Raw genomic sequence first — 17,989 nt, 5'->3', positions numbered from 1 at the left:
CTAGCAGCAACAAGGAATGGGCCCACTATATGCAATTGCTGTAACGCCATTTGCTGAACCTCCCTCTCCCCATTTCTTCCCACTAGCCGGGCAGGGGATACCAGAGACGGGCACCCAAGCAGACCCGGTTCGTTGACCGCTCGGGTGTCTACACACCGTAGTTGACCTGTAGGCAAAGCCCCTCCTCCTAGTAGCTCCCACTCTAGTGGATGCATATAGAGCTTGGGAGACCCTTTAAAAGCAAAGAAGCAGCACTGCTTGTCTAAAGCAACGCATCTGACTGGCTGGGGGGTGTAGCACGCCAAGCGGGTCTTGAACGCTAGGCAGGCTAATTTGTCCCCTGTTGTAGGCTGCAGTACATGCTGCCCTTCCTGCCAACACTTTGAACCCATTTCATCAGACCAGCCAGATATTAAACCTGCAGGGCTCATAGGTGGGAACGTACTCCATTTGAGCAAGCAGCTCACCGTTGCAGCTCTTTCCACCACCGGTGATGTTGATGCTGACGTCGTTTCTGCAGCGGTGCATCCGGTCTCATCAAGGTATGGTACGATAAATGAAGCCCCTGCCCTGGTGGACGCTGTGCGAATATTTCGGAAACATAAGCCAGCAACACCACACCTAAGCTTTTCCTGGTGCAGCCGTTGCTGCTGATGACCCTGCAAAATGCGGTGTACGGTCAAGAAGCAAATGCAGGAGGGATGCCGGAAGGTTACTATGGACTCCTCCCCATTGAACGTCAGCTGCACTAGCAGATGGCACACACACATCCCATTACCCGTATTAGGACATGGGGACTACATGGGCAACACCAAAGATTGGTGCTTCAGATGTCGCTGCACTTTCGTAACAGCCGCGACTACTGGCTCTGAGACGGGGCGATACTGTGTTCCAGTTCCTGCTCCGCTTGCCTGTTGCAATTCGTATGACGGCTCAACACTATCCGGCCCGGCTTCTTCAGGTGCTGCTCCGGCACCGGCAGGAGCCGGTGCCTCTAGACCCGCTGAAGAGGTCCTCCTTGTATGCGAAAAGCCGATGTGAACTGCCATGCAATCCTCAGCCTCGGCCTCAGCATCATCCACATGAGGAGCACCGAAATCAGTCGTCTTTGAAGCCCCCTTTGCTCTAGCTTCTGCTATCAGATCAGGGATATCGCATACTGCTAAAAGGAAGACGTGTAGCTTGAGGCCATTGTCTTTGCCCGTGTCACTGCTGGCACCGCTGCTGCAGCAGTGACATTCGATCTGCAGCAGCAGCAGCATATCCCCCCAGCGGCAAAGGCCTCGACCATCCACAAACTCCGAAAAATACGCGGAGCCCCTGCATAACACACTCCAAACCCTAAGACCACGCGTGCCAAAAAAACGATTTCGTAGGGCCACAACAGTTGGAGCAGCATTCAATGGTGCAGCCACAGCCGCAATCGAAGCAGTTTCCTGTGCTGCAAGCGTACCTCGTTCGTCCCAAAAGTTGTATTTCCTGCATTTGTGGAAGCTGCAAAAGCGAAAGTGCCCCGTCGCTATAACCGACCAGCAGCGCTGGCAACTCCACCAAATGCGCACACTCCCGCTGCTGGCATCCCTGCTGTTGAGTGCGTGCGGCTCCGACACAAAAGGGTTGTACCAACTGCATCCTAACCGGCTGTCTTTGGCGGCTGCGATTAATGGCGTCCAATGATATAAATCGCCATTTGCTGCTTAAAGGAAGGCCCGCACTTGCAGTAGTAGCGGCGGCCTCCGCTGCTGCTGTTTCCGCTGTTGCTGAAGGACCGTCCAGAGATGCTCCTTCGCTTCGTGATGCACTAACAGGTGCAGCACAAGTGTTTGAGACTTCCACAGAAACAGCAGATGGCTCATGCTTCGGCAGTGTGGGAGAAGGCCTCAGCTGGACAACTATAAAGCGTTTTGCAGTGGCATCCCAGGCAGCTACAATCGTCTCCTGAATAGAATCCTGCCGCTGTTCCTGCTGCTTCTGGTACTGTTTAGGGACCGTTCTGGCGAGGTAGCAACAATGTGTAATCGCCGGAAGGTCTCCCAAAGGTATTTCGGCTACGAGGCGTTGTGCACGAAGGCTTGAGAGATGGAACAGTTGCAACAGTAACTCTTGGCCTGCTCGGCTTGCTGCAGCACTCCGTGGCTGCTGTTGCTGGTGCGGCTCTCGTTGCTGAGGCTGCAACGCATGCACTGTAGCAGTGGGGCTCCGTCCAGAATCAACTGCAATGAGTAAGGCGGAAGTCCCCTCCCCTGGTGCCGGGAAGAAAAGACACCCAAAGAGGTTCCATTCCACTATATCCGCGCCACAAGAGGCTGCTGCTGATTCTGCAGATGCTGTTGCTGCCGCAGAGGAAGCACATCTTTGCGTGAAGACGAATGGGGCCAGGCACGTAGCGGCAAGCTGGTCGGATTCTAGCGCGAAGAATGCACCAACCGGCGCAGCCGTCGGGCTGCCGGCTGATGCTGCTCCTGCAGATGCTGTTGCCTGTGGTTGAAAAAATACACGGCACGCAACGGATTCGCCTGCTGTTGCAGCAGCGGCGCAGCACTGCACCGCCCGTGGAGTTGGTGCTCGAGGATGTGCTGCTACTATACAGCTGCTGCTACTATCCCTTCGGCAGCTGCTTTTTTGCTGCATATGACAAAGGGCCTCGAGACGCTGCACGTTTGCTGCACGGTTCGCGCAGAGCTGCCTGTATACCTCGGCAGGGGCGTTCCGTGCTTCTATTGCCGCATTGTAGGCCCAGCAACAGCAGCAAGATATGCTACTGCTGCTCCTTCTGCTGTTATGGGTATTGACCAGTCGAGGGTTCTGTGGCGGTACCTGCGTCAATGGCAGGCCCCTATAGGGCGTTCCGAGGGCCGCCGAAGCCTCGTGCCGTGGTGCTGCACCAGGGGTGGATGTTCCTGGTGGCAATAGCGGGGAAGCACCATAGGCTCCGAAATCTTTCTGTAGCCGTTGCAGCGCTACACGAGGGAGGAAGGCAGCAGCAGCCGCACAGCAGCAAGTGTTGAGCGTGTATAAGTCTGCTGCCGGGAGAAGGTCCAAGAGAAGCAGCAGGGCGCCTTGGGGAAGGTGGCATAGCCGGCAGCGGTTGCTACTGCAGCAGCAAGCGTTCGTGCTGCTGGTGCTTCCCCGGTTGCTCATCACACCAAGGGAGTAAACATGCACCGGGCTTCAATGGGGGCTCAAGGCCGCTACATAGCCCCAAAATAATGAGATCCAGAGAATTGTCGGTGTAAATGTTCTGAGGGGCTGTCCTAGGACATTGTTTGAAAAGGGTGGGGACCACAGGACCCCGCAAGCTCCGCAAGGGGGCCGTGCAGCGTTCGAGTGACCCGACAGACGAGGGGAAAGGTAGAGAGATAAGCACAATGACGTCTCCTCGAGTTTGCCATTTTCCTCTGAATTAAACAGAATTTAATCTTTTTTGCCGCATTACTGTGCATGGGTAGAGCCACAGGCGCAGACAGATTGGCTAAGCTAGGACCCCTCCACAGGGACAGTCTCAGGAGATACCATAGAGTTCGAGGTTCCCAAAGTTCTCACGAGACGCGGGAGCCCGACATATCTCTTGTCTTTTCCTCCATTAGTAGCTATTACACTGGTTCAAGTCGGTGGTCACGGATGTCCAACACCTTAAGTAAAAAAGAGGATGCCTCGGTAGGCATGTGGCTTGTAGAACTCTAGCCATGGCCTTGTATGCATCATGCTGTATGCGAGCGCCACGAATACCTTGCTGCAGCTAAATCTTGGCCGAAGGAATGGTTGTGGGCGGGTGCAATGAGGTACAGTGTGTAAGGCGAACATAAAGTATGCATGCATACAAGCAAATCTCGATTTGACCCTTGCCCTGCGCCCTTTCCATGTTTCTTCTATGTGAATGCGACTTCACCACTCGGTGCATTTATTTATGTGTGCGCATGCTACCTCACCTTGGCCTACCATCCTGACTCCCCATTTCATCCGGAAAGTTAAACAGATATGAAAGGTGTACAACGATACAGATAAACCTCCCTCCCCCTTTCGATTTATGCTAATAAGCGGAGGCACGCTGTGTCAAACTTCGTGTTAGGAACCGCAAGTATCTCGACATCTCAATCAGACCCTTTCAGCCTAGGACTGTGTAGCAAAATTGGAACCCAAGCATTCTGCCAAAAAATCTCACCCATGAAATACGTATCATCGTCTTTGAATGTACAGTCGATCTTTGTCAGGCTAAATAGACTACGGGATATGTTCAGCAAAGGATGGTGAAGACTGACGGCTCTGTGTGAAAACAAGATCCTCTGATCCTAGAAGACCAGGCGGTCTCCGATTCTGACGGCGGCGAGCGTTAATTGTCTAGCTTTGCACGCTTAGCCTTCTTATATGTAAGTAATGAATGTGTCAAGCGCCAACAGTGAGGGTTTGCTTTGAGTTTTGCCCAGCTGCCACGCATGCTCAGAACCGCCGTGGAGCCTTCGTAGCTTCCGTCGTTTAGCGTTTCTCTGATGCCCACATGGGAGGGATCCACTACAAACCATGAGCTATACGATGAGTACATTGCCTAATATCTCCATTCGGAGTTTGCGGCGTTATCAAGTACTAAGGCTATTCCAGACTTTAAAAGTCGCATAAATTTGTCATGCATAGCCTTTGTTTGCCATAAATGTCACCTTATGTTAATTGTCTTAGAAAGAGCAGAGTGCAAGGAAACCGTTCATTCATCTAAAAATGCAGGTCTCCTCTGGTTACTCAAATGGCTTCATCCAAAGCCTCTAAAGAGAAATACTTCACTCCAGGATCAATTCTAACATTGTAAAGTTGCTGAGTGTTTTTTTAAACCAGTTCATCTTCCCTCTTCTGGCGTTCCTCAACGTCCATCATAAGGGGAGGAGAACTGCTGCGCATAGCTCCACCCTCGCAGCACTCCCAGCAGTCACAGCCAGCTGTACATAGCATCTAGCGCGCGTACACACACAGCACTGCAGCTTCTTCTTTGTGCTAACACTGCTTTGCAATCAACATGAAGTACAAAGGAAAAAGTGTATCAATCACGTCTTAATGCACATTCAGCCCAGCATAATTGGTGTAGTAGAAAGTACTTTGGCGTGGCTTTGCCCGCTACATCGGAGGGCTTTTAAGAATCTCACCCTTTATTTAGGACGGCTGCTCCTCCCCCACCCGTATACAAAGGCACGCTTGGGGCTTCTTTGGTCACGTTCAATGGATGAGACCCCTAGAGAACTGTAATTACTATGTCGTTACATCGTGCAGCGTAAGTAGCAATTGCTGCATCGGAGTGGTTTGAATAGTTGAACGTTCCGCAGTGCTGAATAATTCCAGAAGCTTTGTTTGCAGAATTGAACATATTGGAACTAGCAGAATATTGCATATATGGGATTATAACGCGATGGTCCAGCAAGGCCAGCTCAATGTGCTAAAGTTCCTTGAGGACCAGGTTGTTGTAAAGATCACTGAAATCTTGAATTATCTAAAGGAGAGCCTCATGTGTCTCACCCTAGAACACAAAATATTTAAGATCCGGTATAGCGTAGGCACTGAGCTGAATCAGATACCCCACGGTCCTCCCTTGCTTCTCAGTGTTCGAGTGACCTGTACTGGTCCATCCTGGCTTCAAAGCATCGTGTTTAGTCAGTACACCCACTGCATTTCTTAGAGTTTATTTCTTATCAGCGTAAGTGGCAATGGCGCGTAGCTAACCCATTGGTGGTGCTCCTCTTAGACTACTCAGAGAACTGCAAATTTGCAGATCCCCAGTGGTCACCAGCTCGGCGGAAAGCTCACGTTAGGCCAGCACACCAATATTCCTATGGTATGTATCACTCCTATTACTGCAATCAGTCAAATTAGGGTCTATTGTGGTTCAACTAACTTTAAAATGTTTATTTCATCATTGAGCGAAACGGCGTGACTCCAACTGCGACTGCGCCGCAGCGCACCAGCGCTAGAAGCCTGCGCCTTCCGCCCTATCTGGATCTCCCTTCCTCGTGCGTGTTGCGTTATAACAGTATGTATGTAAGCGTTCACTATCAAAAAAATTCATTTTATGGTTAGAGAGATATTCTACAGTAATCGACTTCCTGCAGGTACGTTTTTACTGACGCTGTGCCCTGCATTGCCAATGCAACAATACAAGCACATTTTCTGACATTTTTCAATCTCTGTGTTTTCCCATTATTATGATGCGTAGTAAACACTGATGGTCAATTATGATGTTCATATGCCTTTAATTATAGATTGTCCTGTCGTGCTCCCCCCCGTGTGAGCAAAAGAATTAACGATGCTCCCGAATTCACTCCCTTCTCTGCCTGAACAGTCTGCTCTGTAGGCAAACTGGGCAAAAGCTATGTTGCTTATGTCGGGTTTTTGCCCGTGTGCTCTGTGATGTGCTGCGCAGCAGTGTGTGCTTCATAGTGTACAGACACTTGAACATCGTGTGAACAGAAGATGTCGGAGAGCCACAGTCGCGAATGTGCGGGCGAAGCCCTAGAAAAAGGAAAACAGGCTTGCTGCCACGCAGGATCAGACATAATGGAAAAGGCCTGTGATTTAAAGGATAGTGCAAAGGAAAAGGCCGGAATGGCGTGTGACTCAGCTTGCGAAAAAGCACAACAAGGAAAGGAAAAGGCTCAAGAGACGTGCAGCTCTGCGGCCGCTGCTACTAAGGAAAAATCTGCAGAGGCTCAGGGGAAAATGAGCTCCGTTGGTCAGGCTATTGGTGAGAAGGCATGCAGCATGAAAGATAGCGTGACTGGTACTGCTAGCAACGCCATGGCTGCTGCACAGGAAAAGGCAAAGGCTGCTAAGGACGCGGCAACCGAAGGCCTCAGCAAGCTCAGGAGCGACACCGCGGAATTTATATCTCCCTCTTCCTAAAGCTTCTATACGCGTGGTCTTACATGGAAGGTGACAAAGCGCCGATTTTCAGCAAATCGCCTGGCTTGTTTCTGCGCAGTAGGTACCTGACAAGTGCTAGCAGGCAGCCAGTCTTATTCTTACTACCAAACCTTGTATTAGAATCCCTGGCGATGTATTGTTCTTTACGCTCTGGGCTTTGGCTTGTATAGATCCCGTAGGCTCTACTGTGTATGTGCATCGCTCCCTTGCCCACCTACCGTCAAGCCGCGGCCCTACGAGCCGTCAAGCATTGTTCAATTTACAAGACGATGTATTTATCAAATACTGTAATTCAAAGACTTAATATTTACGATTGCATACGCCTTTTGTGCTAAGCAAAGACGAAACTAGGCAATCGTTTGGTTCACATCGTACACAAGAAAATGTTGGATGGAACTTCTTAGTGAATCGGCGGTCGAGTTCGAGCATAACTGCAATTTCGGAGAGCTAAAACAATATTGAAATTAGGCAAAGCCAATCGACATTATACACAGCCTATAGTTGGCACGGCAAGTGAGCATTTATGCACACGGGTCTTTAGTGTCTGGTGTGGTGCACTCTGGTGCTTGCATTGTATAAGTGCGTTACGTACGCTTCAACATCAGTAGAGCGACCCTGTACTACTTGAAAAGGGAAAGAGAAGTGATCTGCTAACAGCTTAACGTAGGTATGCGTACGTGTTTACTGCCTAGCTTGTTCATCATGAAGTTTTAAATGGGCAAACAAACCTTATTTGTTGACACAAGAGAGGCACAGATGCCTTGACAGCCTGGCTCTAAGCTCATAAGTGCTCAAGATAGCTTACCTACTACCTGAAAGGTTAGATAGGCAGGGCCCTTCGCCCCTCCCACCAGAATTGAAGGTGCATGAAATAGGGCTTTCGTCGCGCACCAGTGAGCCTTAAAGACTTGGCAATCCAGTAATTCTTGCAAAAACCAAAGTGTGCAACAGCTTTTACGGTATTCGTGGCTGAAATTCTTCGTGATACCATGAAAAGCATAGTTCCTTTGGGGTGTATACATATCATCAGACGTCCAGTGAGCTGCCAACCAAATGGCGTATTACGCAGCATTATTCAGTATGATACCGCAAGCCACACCTGGAACTCTGCAATCGCAATTGGATTTTTATGTGTTCAGGCATACAAAAAAAAATTCCGCTTCGAATGATCACTCTCCATGTAAGCAGCTGAGGTGACCCATTATCCTCCCTGTCTCACCAGGGGGCGCGATTTGCGGCTTCTGCTTCGTTGATAACTCAAAGTAAACTATAAGCCTAGATTTATCAAACCATGTAAGACAAAGTTTGTGTTGATAACCCATGCTTCTTGAGAAAGAGTGCGCCTCCCCGCGGTTTTTTGCTGTGATGTGTGGACAGCTCGGTTCCTTGAGATAGGCGGATCTTCCTGGCCCTGAGTATGCGCCTTTTCGCTCTCGATACCTTAAAAGCATTGGTAATCATTCCTTACACACTTGTTATCCGTTTAATGCTCTTAGATTTTATCCTTGCTTTTTTCGACTACAAGCCGGCTTTCACGTTGCTGCTACTGTGGCCGTGGGTCGCAGCTGGCTCGACATCGCGTAGTCTTAGAAACCGCTTGTCACTCATTTGAGGCTGTGTTCACTAACTCACACACAAAGGACAAGAAAATTGTCGTCTAGACCGAGCGAGAAGCCCGGGAGGAAACGCTCGTACTCACCAGCCACTTGGTCGTTTTACGGCGCAGGGTATGTACCCAAGGCACCTCTCTCACTCTTGCTTTTTGCCTGGCAATCATTACTGCTATCCACCCTAATTCTGATAACTTTCATTGAATCTTAAGTCTATAGTCCATATTACCTCTCTTTGTGCCTTCGGATGCAGCTTAAAGTTGTGTCGAGATGGCGGACTCACCCCAGAATGCGGGATCCCCCTCCAGTGCCACTCAGGATCATCTGCCTTCATCCGGAAAGGCTCCCCTTGCTGGAAGGTCTCAGCCTGGGAATAAAACTTCCCTAGAGGAGTCTTTGATAGAAGAGGCCGTTACAGATATGAAGATGGGAACTGAGGTCATGCGTCAGGCAACAAGGGAGACAGCAGCAGACGCAGCAGACGCCATCAAAGCCAAGGCTCAAGAAACAGTAGAGTGGGTGAGGCAGATGAGTGCAGAAGCTGGGGAAATTATGGGATCCGCGTGGGAGGCAGCAAAGGAAAAAAGTGCCGCGGCGTCTGCTGCAGCTGCAGAGACAGTTAGAGACGCCAGAGCCACAGTTGCCGAATTCATTGCTCCTGAATGAATCCAGATGTCCTGGATTTCGCAGTCTAGCAAGAATTTTACAGCTGGATCATCTCCTGTATAGACTTTTGTAGGGGAAGCACATAATGCCATTATACTATGTAGGCAGCTTACCGTTCCTCAACATGCGTCGTACAACTGCTGAACCTTAAAGTTCTATTTCGGGTACCTTGATAAATCCTTGATGGTCCTTACAAAAAAGGGTTCCCCCAGACAGCCCTCCACTGTTAGGGGCGGCCCAACCAAGTCCCTAGCTGAGAAGGCTAGGTTGCTTTAGTTACCAGAACATTAAAACGATTTGCATCGAGGAATCTGGTGTTGTTGTCTGCCTACACCATAGCGAGCTGGCTAGGCCCCTGGTATGCAGGGCTAGAAACAGCTGCTGCTGCTGCAGTAGGCAGCAGAATTTCCTATTTCAGCATTTGCTACTAGCGGCTGCTGGTGCAAATATTAACACTACGAGGCATGGCAGCTACATGAATATCAGAGTTTAAGGTGAAAAGTTGCACACTGCATGTGCATCAGCACCTGTATTAGCGTGAGATCCAAAGGCAGCAAGTGCAGTCATAGTCTCGTGTATTTGGTCACTCAGCCTTGTCCACGAAACAAGTTCAGTTGATGACCCCGCTGCTCCATTACGATGCTTCTCTTTGCGTCCATGATTTGGGAGATTCGGCAATCCCTCTTTCAATTTTCGGGGTTCTGCGTCTACCTGGTACGGGACCTCACTCACGACATGTGTTGCCCGAGCACGAGAGCTAGCCAAACTGCACACACATCAGCATAATTAATGCCAGGAAGTGTGACAACACCAGTTTAGGCAGGAAGACCATCACCAATAGGAGCTGCAGGGGCAACAGTAGCACCAGTAGCAGCATCTGCACAAGCAACTCATGTATGAACAGCCCTAGATGTGGTTCTTTCAGATACCTGCCACCTAGTGCGGTGTACATGGCCTTGATGGCTCTTTGCCGCAGCATCAAACGAGACACTTCGGAGGTGGAAGCGGCTTGGTCAGTCCAGATGCTCGGTGAGACAGGCGTTACAGTAACCGTAGCAGCCAAGCTGTAGTCTGCCGCTGCTTCTGGTGATGGTGTTTCTCCCTCATCGAAGAAATATTCGGTGCCCCTGTAGCACAAGATCAGATAGGTCAATATCCACATGGTGCTCCAATTACTTAAAGGCCCTTGCCCATTATCAGCATTAAAGCATCCTGTACCCAGAGCTTTGTAACCGGCATATCTACGACGCTTGATACGCCTACCACAAGGAAAGGGCGGCTGATGCAGACTCATGCAGATCTGCAACGGCTTCTAGAAGACATCTTTTAGTTCTGCTGAGGCTATTTCTTTCCTCCAGTGAAGCTGCTAGTTGAGTTTCTGCTGCTGTTAGGCGGATCTCGGGGCTTACCCTGCTACTGCTGAAACACTTTCTGGTCTGCCCCTCTGCAACAAAAGTTAGTGACTCTGCTGTTATTGGTGCTGACTGCATCAGAGGTGTACGCTCTGTAATTGGGCTTATTTCTTCTATGGCCGCTGCCGCTGCAGTGACTGCCCTCCATGTGCGAGAATAGCCACTACTTCCTCCAGATGGAGAACCTCTCCCATCTGCTACAGGATCAGAAGAACCATTATCAGCTGGTTGCTGCTGCCCCTGCTCATGCTCCTTCATTAAGGACGAAGTGTCAATAGTAAAAGCACTCGTCGTAGTCGCGAGTTTGTCGGGTGTGCTGCTGCCATTGGCAGCAGCAGGGACTTCCGCAGCAGCAGCTGCTGCAGCTGTTTCTAGGGAGTGTCGCACTTCATCTGGTGTAGTATCAAGAAAGAACCCGTCTCCGTACTTGTCGTACTCCTCCTTCAAATGATTCAAGACCTTCATGGGGGCATACAACACGAAACGCGGGAGCAGCAGCACTTTCTGTTGCTGCCGCTGGCAAGCGAGCAGCCACTCCAGATGCAACACGGGGATTTCTGGGAAAGCTTTTGATACTGCCGAGGTACGGAAGCTTGCAGTAGCAGCAATAGCAGCAAAAAGACTGGCACAGGGTGACTGGCGTAAGGAGGCACCCAGAGAGAGAGCAATCCTCTCCAGTCTCTCTTTCTGGTGCATTCTGTCTCCATGTATGATCCAAAGCTCAACACCACTCAGCGGCAAAGCACCCGTAGCGAGGGATATGGCTGGCGTCGTCCGAACAGGTAGCATGTGGGATACCAGACGGTATGAAGAACCCCAAATCGATACTCCCCCTCGTCTTGCTGCACCGTACCGCCGGCGAGTAGCGCTTTGATCCAGCGATACTGATGAAACAAGATGAAACGCTTCGTTGGTGCTGGTAGAGCCGCTACTTTTGGGTGAGTTCTTTGGCGAAGATCCGTGAGAGATTGCTTCTCCGGCATTCACATGCATTGCTTTTGCTGAGCGTTGTGGCAGTGCGATCAGGTCCCGGTGCTGGCGACGTTCAGGCGGCAGCTGCTGCTGTTCTTTCTCATCGCGAGAAGCAGTAGCAACGCGCACGACCAAGGTCTCTCGAGGCGCTCCTAAATAAGACCCACCATTCAAATCAGTCCCATACTGCCGTTCGTGCTGCTTCGGTTGTTCCTGGTACTGTTGCAGCTGTTGTTGAAGATGTTGCTGCTGATGCAGCATTTGTTGCTCTGCTGCCTTTTCGGAAGTACCTTTCGATGAAGTTGAATCGTGTGGAGATGCTGCGCCGTCTCGTAAAAAGGTAGAGCAGCTCTTTTTTATCAGCGCCTGCAACGGAACGAACAGCGCAGGTAAATTAGACATCTGCTGTGGGTGTTGCTGCTGCCACAACAGTCGGCATATCTGTGAGCAACAAAGGTCATATAGGGAACTGGAAAAGCGTTAGCGTGCTGCGGTCTCAACTAAGGCAGACTATGCCCATAAGGGAGTGGCGGTAAGAACAGATGAATGGGAAAATGAAGATAACATGGAACCTGCAGGGAGGCTTGCTGTACTTGCAGCTGCTGCAGCGTTATGGCATCTTGTGGCGTTTTATCCTTTCTTGGTGCCTCAATCAAAAGTGGAAAGCGGAGTGTAAAACCGACATCAAAATCTGAAGATGGCAAAAATTCGGATCCTCCGACTGAGACCACCCAGCTTACGTTGGGAGGCCACGTCACATCCACCCTAATGCAAGAGCAAAAACAGTAAGAAGAGCAGCAGCATTCGTATGAGCAACAGCACGGCAAGCGTACACGGGCCGCGGAGAGAGAGGCAGAAAATAGCAGAGGAAGAATAAGCGTAAAATCGCAGAAGTGCCAGCTTCAGATCGTGACAGCAGAACCAGCCCTAACTTTGAACAGCGCCAACCCGTAGCAGTAGGCAGCTGCAGCAGTAACAGGAAAAGTGATAGAAACGGCATTAGCACCAGTAGAACAGCGTGCCTTGTGGAGGATTTGCATTTCGACGATAACCAAGGGGCGGTGTTTTCAAGTGTTTCGCCTGGGGACTTGCGAACAGCATGAGGACCCAGATGGCCCCTCAACTGAAGGAGCTGCAAAGCACTGAGGCCTCCAACCTGCATCGTTTACAACAGCCACAGTCATCGCAAAATCAGCAACAGCATGATTTGCATCCAGTCATGAGTGTGAGTCATCAACGGAATTGGGAAGGATGACTCTGGGTGAAATGCCAAACGAATGAGACTGAGTTAACTTCACCGATACAGGCCATGCCGCACAAACAAGCCACAGTAGCGAAACCAACGGCATCACCGGTCAAACCATGCACAACGGCAGCAACAATCGTAAAAGTGAGGATAAGCGCACCCTGCAAAAGCTGAGGACCTTTCTGTTGTCCCTTGGGTCAATAACCCCCAAAAGTAAATGCGTGCAGTGCGATAATGGGTCTCGGGACTCCTGCAATGTGCACACAGTCTATCCAGTTGACCGAAATACAGTGTACAGAGCGCACAATCCCTCTGACAGCTGCCTGTTGTGCTCTTTTATCTCCAATCTGCATGTAGGCCATCCCGTTATATCTATCCCACTTCCTGCTGCCTAGCTGTACCCTGAGCCTCCCTTTATATTTCTCAGAAGTCTCCATGCTATGCACTTTGTTTCATTCTCTTCCCCATACCCCTGTTCGGCCTATATTCCAACTTTCGTACCTTCCAGCTTCTGCTCCCCATTATGCCCGTGTCCCAGTTCTTTGCCGCAGAATCTGCTCCCTAGCTGCCTGCCCTACAGTGGCATGCTCGCTGGTGCTGCCGTTTGAACTGCTTACGAGATTTCTCCCTGTCGATGTTGAAGCATAAAACGCCCCTATAGCAATGAGATCCAAACTGTCTCCAATTTGGCCAAATAACGGTTTCAGCTTGAACCATCCATCCTGTCTGCAACATTCAAAAAGCAGAAAAACCACAGTCAGGAGTGCGTGAGCAGCGATAAATGCAGCAGATAAAGCAGGCAGAGGTCCTCCGCATTGCTCACCGTGAATCTAATGCGTAGAATGAGAAGGGGGCTTTCAGCATGAGGCCCTCGCCACCCCCATGGACCACTTCCTTCAATCTGCTCAAAATCTGAAGTGGCACCAGGAGAAGACGGAGGCGAATTCAGGAGTTAAAGTTCTAAAGGCAGTCCCACAGCAATTAAGCCACAGCGGTGGCACCACTACGAATTGAAGTCGAAGCATTCATGATATTCACCTGTTGGGAATTGGTAGCGACAGAGAAAGGTGCAAGCTGAAGACGTGGAGGATGTGGCTTGAGGACCGTCTGAAGAAGAGCTCTATACGGATCAGTACAAAAAACCACAGATAACTTCAATTACAAGAGCTCATATCACTATTCTCCTCTGTCACTTCTCCTTTAGTCTATCTTTGATGTGGTACATGCCATAGCCCGTGAATCCCTTCCGCTACTTCTCTAAATCCCCTTTTCCTTTGGGTATCTACCACTGCCCCTACCCTTTCCTTCGCATTCGCGTCTTATGCTGCCGTGCTGCCTCCAACTACAGAAGTGACACTCACTTCCGGTCAGAGAGACGCATGTGCAGCAGCGAGTGCCTATGCACCCCTGTGCCGTCTCGGCTACTATACGACAAAATATCGAATACCATGTAGACCAAAAAATGATGAGCCGTCTCCGCCGCGGCCACCCCCCTGCAACACCAATATTCATAATAACAGGCACGTCAAAAAAGCGGCACCAACAACAAGAAATCCTGAGGCGGCGTTACAGGAAGTGTGTGTCGCCTCTTCGATTTGTGGTTATTGACAGATCACTGCAAGACTAATCCCTTAGCATTTATTTCGAAGCGATGCACTTTTAAAGGAGAGAGCTCAATGTCAGAAGCGCTGCTGGGGAAGAAGCAAAGGGGAACAAAGAGACGAAGGTCTCAGGAAGTTACGGAGCACCTGATAAGTGGGCAAGACATTGATCAAACGATCCGAACAACGTTGGTCAAGCAGAGCACACGCCGCAGACACACCGTATCGCTTTGAGAGGAAGTGGTCGCTTGTGTTCTGCATCGTAGGCGAAGATCTCTCCGTCTAAAATGCAACTGTGGCCAAGCAGCGACTGCAGCAGCACGCTGCAGAGATCAGGAAGGCACCCCGTCTCTCCCTGATGCTGCTGCTGCTGGGGACAGCAGCGAGACGTGTATCCATATCTGGAGGAACAGTCAAGCCCATTGCGTGAAAAGAGCACAGCTTTGGCCTCCGTACCAGGGCCACAGTAGACGTGGGCGAGGAGCCGCTCTCCATCCCACTTTTGCTCTACTATCAGTTGCCCCCTGCAGCACACGGAATAGACACAGGATGCCCTTGTAGGAGGCTGGAGAAGAGTGAAGAGGAAGGCCACGCTAGCATGGCCACGATAAGGAGGCCGCTGATTTACGAAGCAGCAAAGGAACGTTATGGAACAGCGCACAGTGAAAAGAGGAGAAAATAAGACAAATGGAAGGAAATGGTGGCTGCAATCCCCACAAATTTAGGGCCCAGACCTACACAGCCCGCCTTGAAGTCTAAATCTCCCTCCCTCTGCTCTCCTACTACGCCCACTGCCTCTGCCTCTCCCCGTTCATCCAGTAGCTGCCTTACTGCGCTGAGTCAAGCTGCAGCAGCCCTTGCAAGTCGGCCTGTCGGCACATCGAGGCTAGCATCGGACGTAAAGGCTTAAATAGAAGCTCCTCCTCCTGGTTTGCATCGCTCCAGCCGCTAACCTGAGTGTCTTGAGCAGCGAGCTTCTGCAGCGATGCAGGTGCCTTCCTGAGTCTTCTTAGTGCTATTTCATCCAGCACACCCTACACAGTCCCAGAACCAAACGAAACAGCAGGCGACTTTAATCCCAAATAAATGAAGCTCCGTTTTGCCTGTTATGCTGCTGATCACTTTCTCCTTTTGAGTCAAAGCCATCGCTTGTTCTAATGCTCTGTGTAGTCGCGGAATGCACCGAACTCCCTTCCTGTATACCCCACAGATGCTGACCTTGAGGTCTGATATCCTAGCTAGCAACAGTTTGGCGTCCCTGTCGAGTGGAAGCAGAAGCCTATTTTCTGCCGCCCCCAGCTTCAGGTTTTTGGTGATAATTCCAATAAGACAGGCATTCTCCTCAGGTCCCAGCTGCCTGACTAGACATCCCAAGTGCATGGTCTTCTCCTGCAAGGAGACCGCCCCATGCAGTAGATCTAAGTATTTGTTTACTTCCCCCTGAAACCGAAGCAACAGCAGTAACGTTGCGAGTATCCAGCAAAGCAGCTACCCACATAGGTGGCTGTAGGAGCAGCCACACTTAGCAGAATACGGAGAAAGCAGGAGCAGCACCTGCGGTCCCAACGTCAGCAAACGTTGTGGGGACACCGTTGCCATCTCCTATGCACTAGAACAGCGTCACTCCGTTACATCAAAGGTACAAAGAAAGGCCTTATGTCCTTAAACCAACCGTCAAGAGAAATTTGGTGGTTGTTCCTGGAGCTGACCACAGTAACTGAAGAGACCCGGTTCCCGATCCGTTGCTTTAGCACAGCTGAGAGGCAGCTGGGAAAGTCTCCTGGCTTTGCTGATCCAGCAGCAGCAAAGGATCCTGTAGAGCTGCAGGCCCCAAGGTATGCTCCATCCCGAATTGTTGCTGCTGCTTCTGGGTCTCGGTACGACTGTAGCAACGCACCTACAGCTGGTGGCAACGCAAATACTTCCACATATACCCCGATCAGGGTAGCCAGACGTAGCTTTAGAGGAGGACGCCTCCTGTCCTGCAAGCACATTTGTAGGCAGAGCACAGGCATCAAAAGTTGACGTGCAGTGCGCATGGGTGTTCCTGCCACCCCCCTACCTCTATTTTCGCCGCTACGATTCTAGTAGTGCCTATTGCATCCAAGCGCCTTCGCGTCATTTTCTGTCTATTCCAACTAGCTCATGCGGCATGTTCGCTTAAAAGCCATGAAAATTATTTCCTTTCACTACCTCTATTGAGGTTGATTATCTGCCTGGTATCGCTACTGCTTGCTCTCTTGTGCTGGTCCATGTTGGCGTTTCCTTTTCACATTCCGTGCACTAAGCAGCCCGCATATGTTTCATTTCCCTGCTATCGTTATGCTGCCATCTGCCGCCCACTTTCAATAACTATGCATCTACTATTAATTCTCTGCCTGTATTCGCTCAATCCCTGCGTGCTTATGCGGCGTGGCGCTGCCCCGTGCTCGGCATCAATATCTCTATCATCGTGATGCGGACTCTGTGAGGAAGAAGGAGTCGCAAGAGCGGGAAAGGGTCGCAATCTGGCGCAAGACGCTCAAGAAAGGAAATGCAGTACCTGCATCATCAAACAAACAAGTTTCCCTTACGTCCGTCCTTTGCTGGCTGAAACTCTACCACCAGTTAGCTATCTCTCTCCCTCTAGCTAGACATGTCTTGAAGTTTCTTTTGCCAAGTCGATGCTTCTAACTATTCGCATGTGGAGTCACCCAACATCCCTCGTATACCTGGCTAGCTAAGCAGGCAGCTAAGAGTGTCCCTCTAAGCAGCCATTGTTTGCATTGGTTTTAGAGTCGGCCGTACTCGGTCTTTTCAGTACTGGAGGCGTGAGGATCTGAAAGTCGCTGGATTATCCCGCAAACCTCGGAGAATGGTGCTGCCTCAGTATTGTGCACCAACCCAACAGGCAATGCCCCACCCTCCCCCATCCTGTTGCTGTGTTGCACCTCCGGAGGAAAAGGGCTGCAGCACAGAAGAACCCTTGTTTGTTTTGTGGTAGGGGATGCCCACTTGCATACCAGTCGAGGCTTTTTCCACCGAGTTTCCTCCACATCAGCAGTGACCTTCAGCGGTTGCTGTAATTCCTGTCAATGCACTTCCTACTGGCGCATTAGAGAAAGCCACCCCCGCTGCTGCTCTGATGCCGTTTTTCAAAGGGTCTTCATGCGGTTGTTTTAGCCTCGCTTCAACGGGTGCTTTTCATTAAGGCTGGTTAGTGTGACCCAGTTGCTGCTGCTTGTGCCGGCACATAGCGGATTGCTAACAATGAAATATACGCTACACACCGTATCACACCATCAAAAGCTGCTTATATTCCTCCTGAAACCCCGTATATTGCCGTGGTTGGACAGTAGCCAAAGCAGCATCGAGTGAGGGCAGCGACTGCGCGCAGGAGCCGCAAGGCGAGCAACGAGATCTCACCATAAGAATAGAGAGCCTTCTAAAATTCAATAAGTGTCAAGCTTATTAAATTATGAAGGCACCAAAAGGTTCGTAGGAGAGGCTCCTAATCGCTCGCTAGTCTTAAGACACTGCTATGGCCCCCGGTGCCTCGAGGGCCCCAATATATGCCTACCCCCTCACAGGACCCCCACGGAGTTT

General features: G+C 50.5%; 4 protein-coding genes across 4 annotated transcripts; 2 read left to right on the top strand and 2 right to left on the bottom strand.

Moving 5' to 3' along the window:
* LOC34620166 lies at positions 1 to 5,347 on the bottom strand. Its single transcript, XM_026334779.1, has 6 exons — positions 5,245 to 5,347; positions 3,060 to 3,136; positions 1,454 to 2,943; positions 912 to 1,332; positions 259 to 743; positions 1 to 148 (listed from the first exon to the last, which is right to left on the bottom strand). Exons 1-6 carry the CDS (start codon positions 5,345 to 5,347, stop codon positions 1 to 3), a joined length of 2,724 nt encoding a protein of 907 aa, XP_026190564.1.
* Positions 5,348 to 6,447: 1,100 nt separating this feature from the next.
* Positions 6,448 to 6,876, top strand: LOC34620167 (late embryogenesis abundant protein, group 3). Its single transcript, XM_022733429.1, has one exon. It carries the CDS (start codon positions 6,448 to 6,450, stop codon positions 6,874 to 6,876), a length of 429 nt encoding a protein of 142 aa, XP_022593441.1.
* Positions 6,877 to 8,777: 1,901 nt separating this feature from the next.
* LOC34620168 lies at positions 8,778 to 9,173 on the top strand. The gene has a single exon (XM_022733430.1). It carries the CDS (start codon positions 8,778 to 8,780, stop codon positions 9,171 to 9,173), a length of 396 nt encoding a protein of 131 aa, XP_022593442.1.
* Positions 9,174 to 9,662: 489 nt separating this feature from the next.
* On the bottom strand, positions 9,663 to 17,316 carry LOC34620169. The gene is made up of 15 exons (XM_026334778.1): positions 17,192 to 17,316; positions 16,868 to 16,946; positions 16,114 to 16,386; positions 15,527 to 15,844; positions 14,626 to 14,765; positions 14,165 to 14,296; positions 13,842 to 13,923; positions 13,627 to 13,715; positions 13,373 to 13,529; positions 12,851 to 12,985; positions 12,580 to 12,713; positions 12,123 to 12,322; positions 10,437 to 11,706; positions 10,129 to 10,300; positions 9,663 to 9,884 (listed from the first exon to the last, which is right to left on the bottom strand). Exons 1-15 carry the CDS (start codon positions 17,314 to 17,316, stop codon positions 9,663 to 9,665), a joined length of 3,528 nt encoding a protein of 1,175 aa, XP_026190563.1.
* Between the last annotated feature and the right edge of the window lie 673 nt (positions 17,317 to 17,989).

This window comes from Cyclospora cayetanensis, unplaced genomic scaffold (assembly GCF_002999335.1).
Source record: "Cyclospora cayetanensis isolate NF1_C8 unplaced genomic scaffold, CcayRef3 CcayRef3_contig_5, whole genome shotgun sequence".
In the NCBI taxonomy this organism is placed as follows: Eukaryota; Apicomplexa; class Conoidasida; order Eucoccidiorida; family Eimeriidae; genus Cyclospora; species Cyclospora cayetanensis.
Note: the sequence above shows the minus strand (reverse complement) of the source record. Positions and strands in the feature narration are given on the sequence as shown.

Coding starts and splice junctions, on each gene's coding strand:
- LOC34620166 (XM_026334779.1), bottom strand. CDS start 5,347: ATGTTCAATTCTGCAAACAAAGCTTCTGGAATTATTCAGCACTGCGGA. Junction 3,137..5,244: donor TGCTACTTACGCTGCACGAT/GTAACGACATAG, acceptor TGGTGTGATGAG/CAACCGGGGAAGCACCAGCA. Junction 1,333..1,453: donor CAACTTTTGGGACGAACGAG/GTACGCTTGCAG, acceptor TAGGGTTTGGAG/TGTGTTATGCAGGGGCTCCG.
- LOC34620167 (XM_022733429.1), top strand. CDS start 6,448: ATGTCGGAGAGCCACAGTCGCGAATGTGCGGGCGAAGCCCTAGAAAAA.
- LOC34620168 (XM_022733430.1), top strand. CDS start 8,778: ATGGCGGACTCACCCCAGAATGCGGGATCCCCCTCCAGTGCCACTCAG.
- LOC34620169 (XM_026334778.1), bottom strand. CDS start 17,316: ATGGGGGAGGGTGGGGCATTGCCTGTTGGGTTGGTGCACAATACTGAG. Junction 13,530..13,626: donor TTCTACGCATTAGATTCACG/GTGAGCAATGCG, acceptor TGAATGTTGCAG/ACAGGATGGATGGTTCAAGC. Junction 10,301..10,436: donor TCAGCCGCCCTTTCCTTGTG/GTAGGCGTATCA, acceptor CTTGTGCTACAG/GGGCACCGAATATTTCTTCG.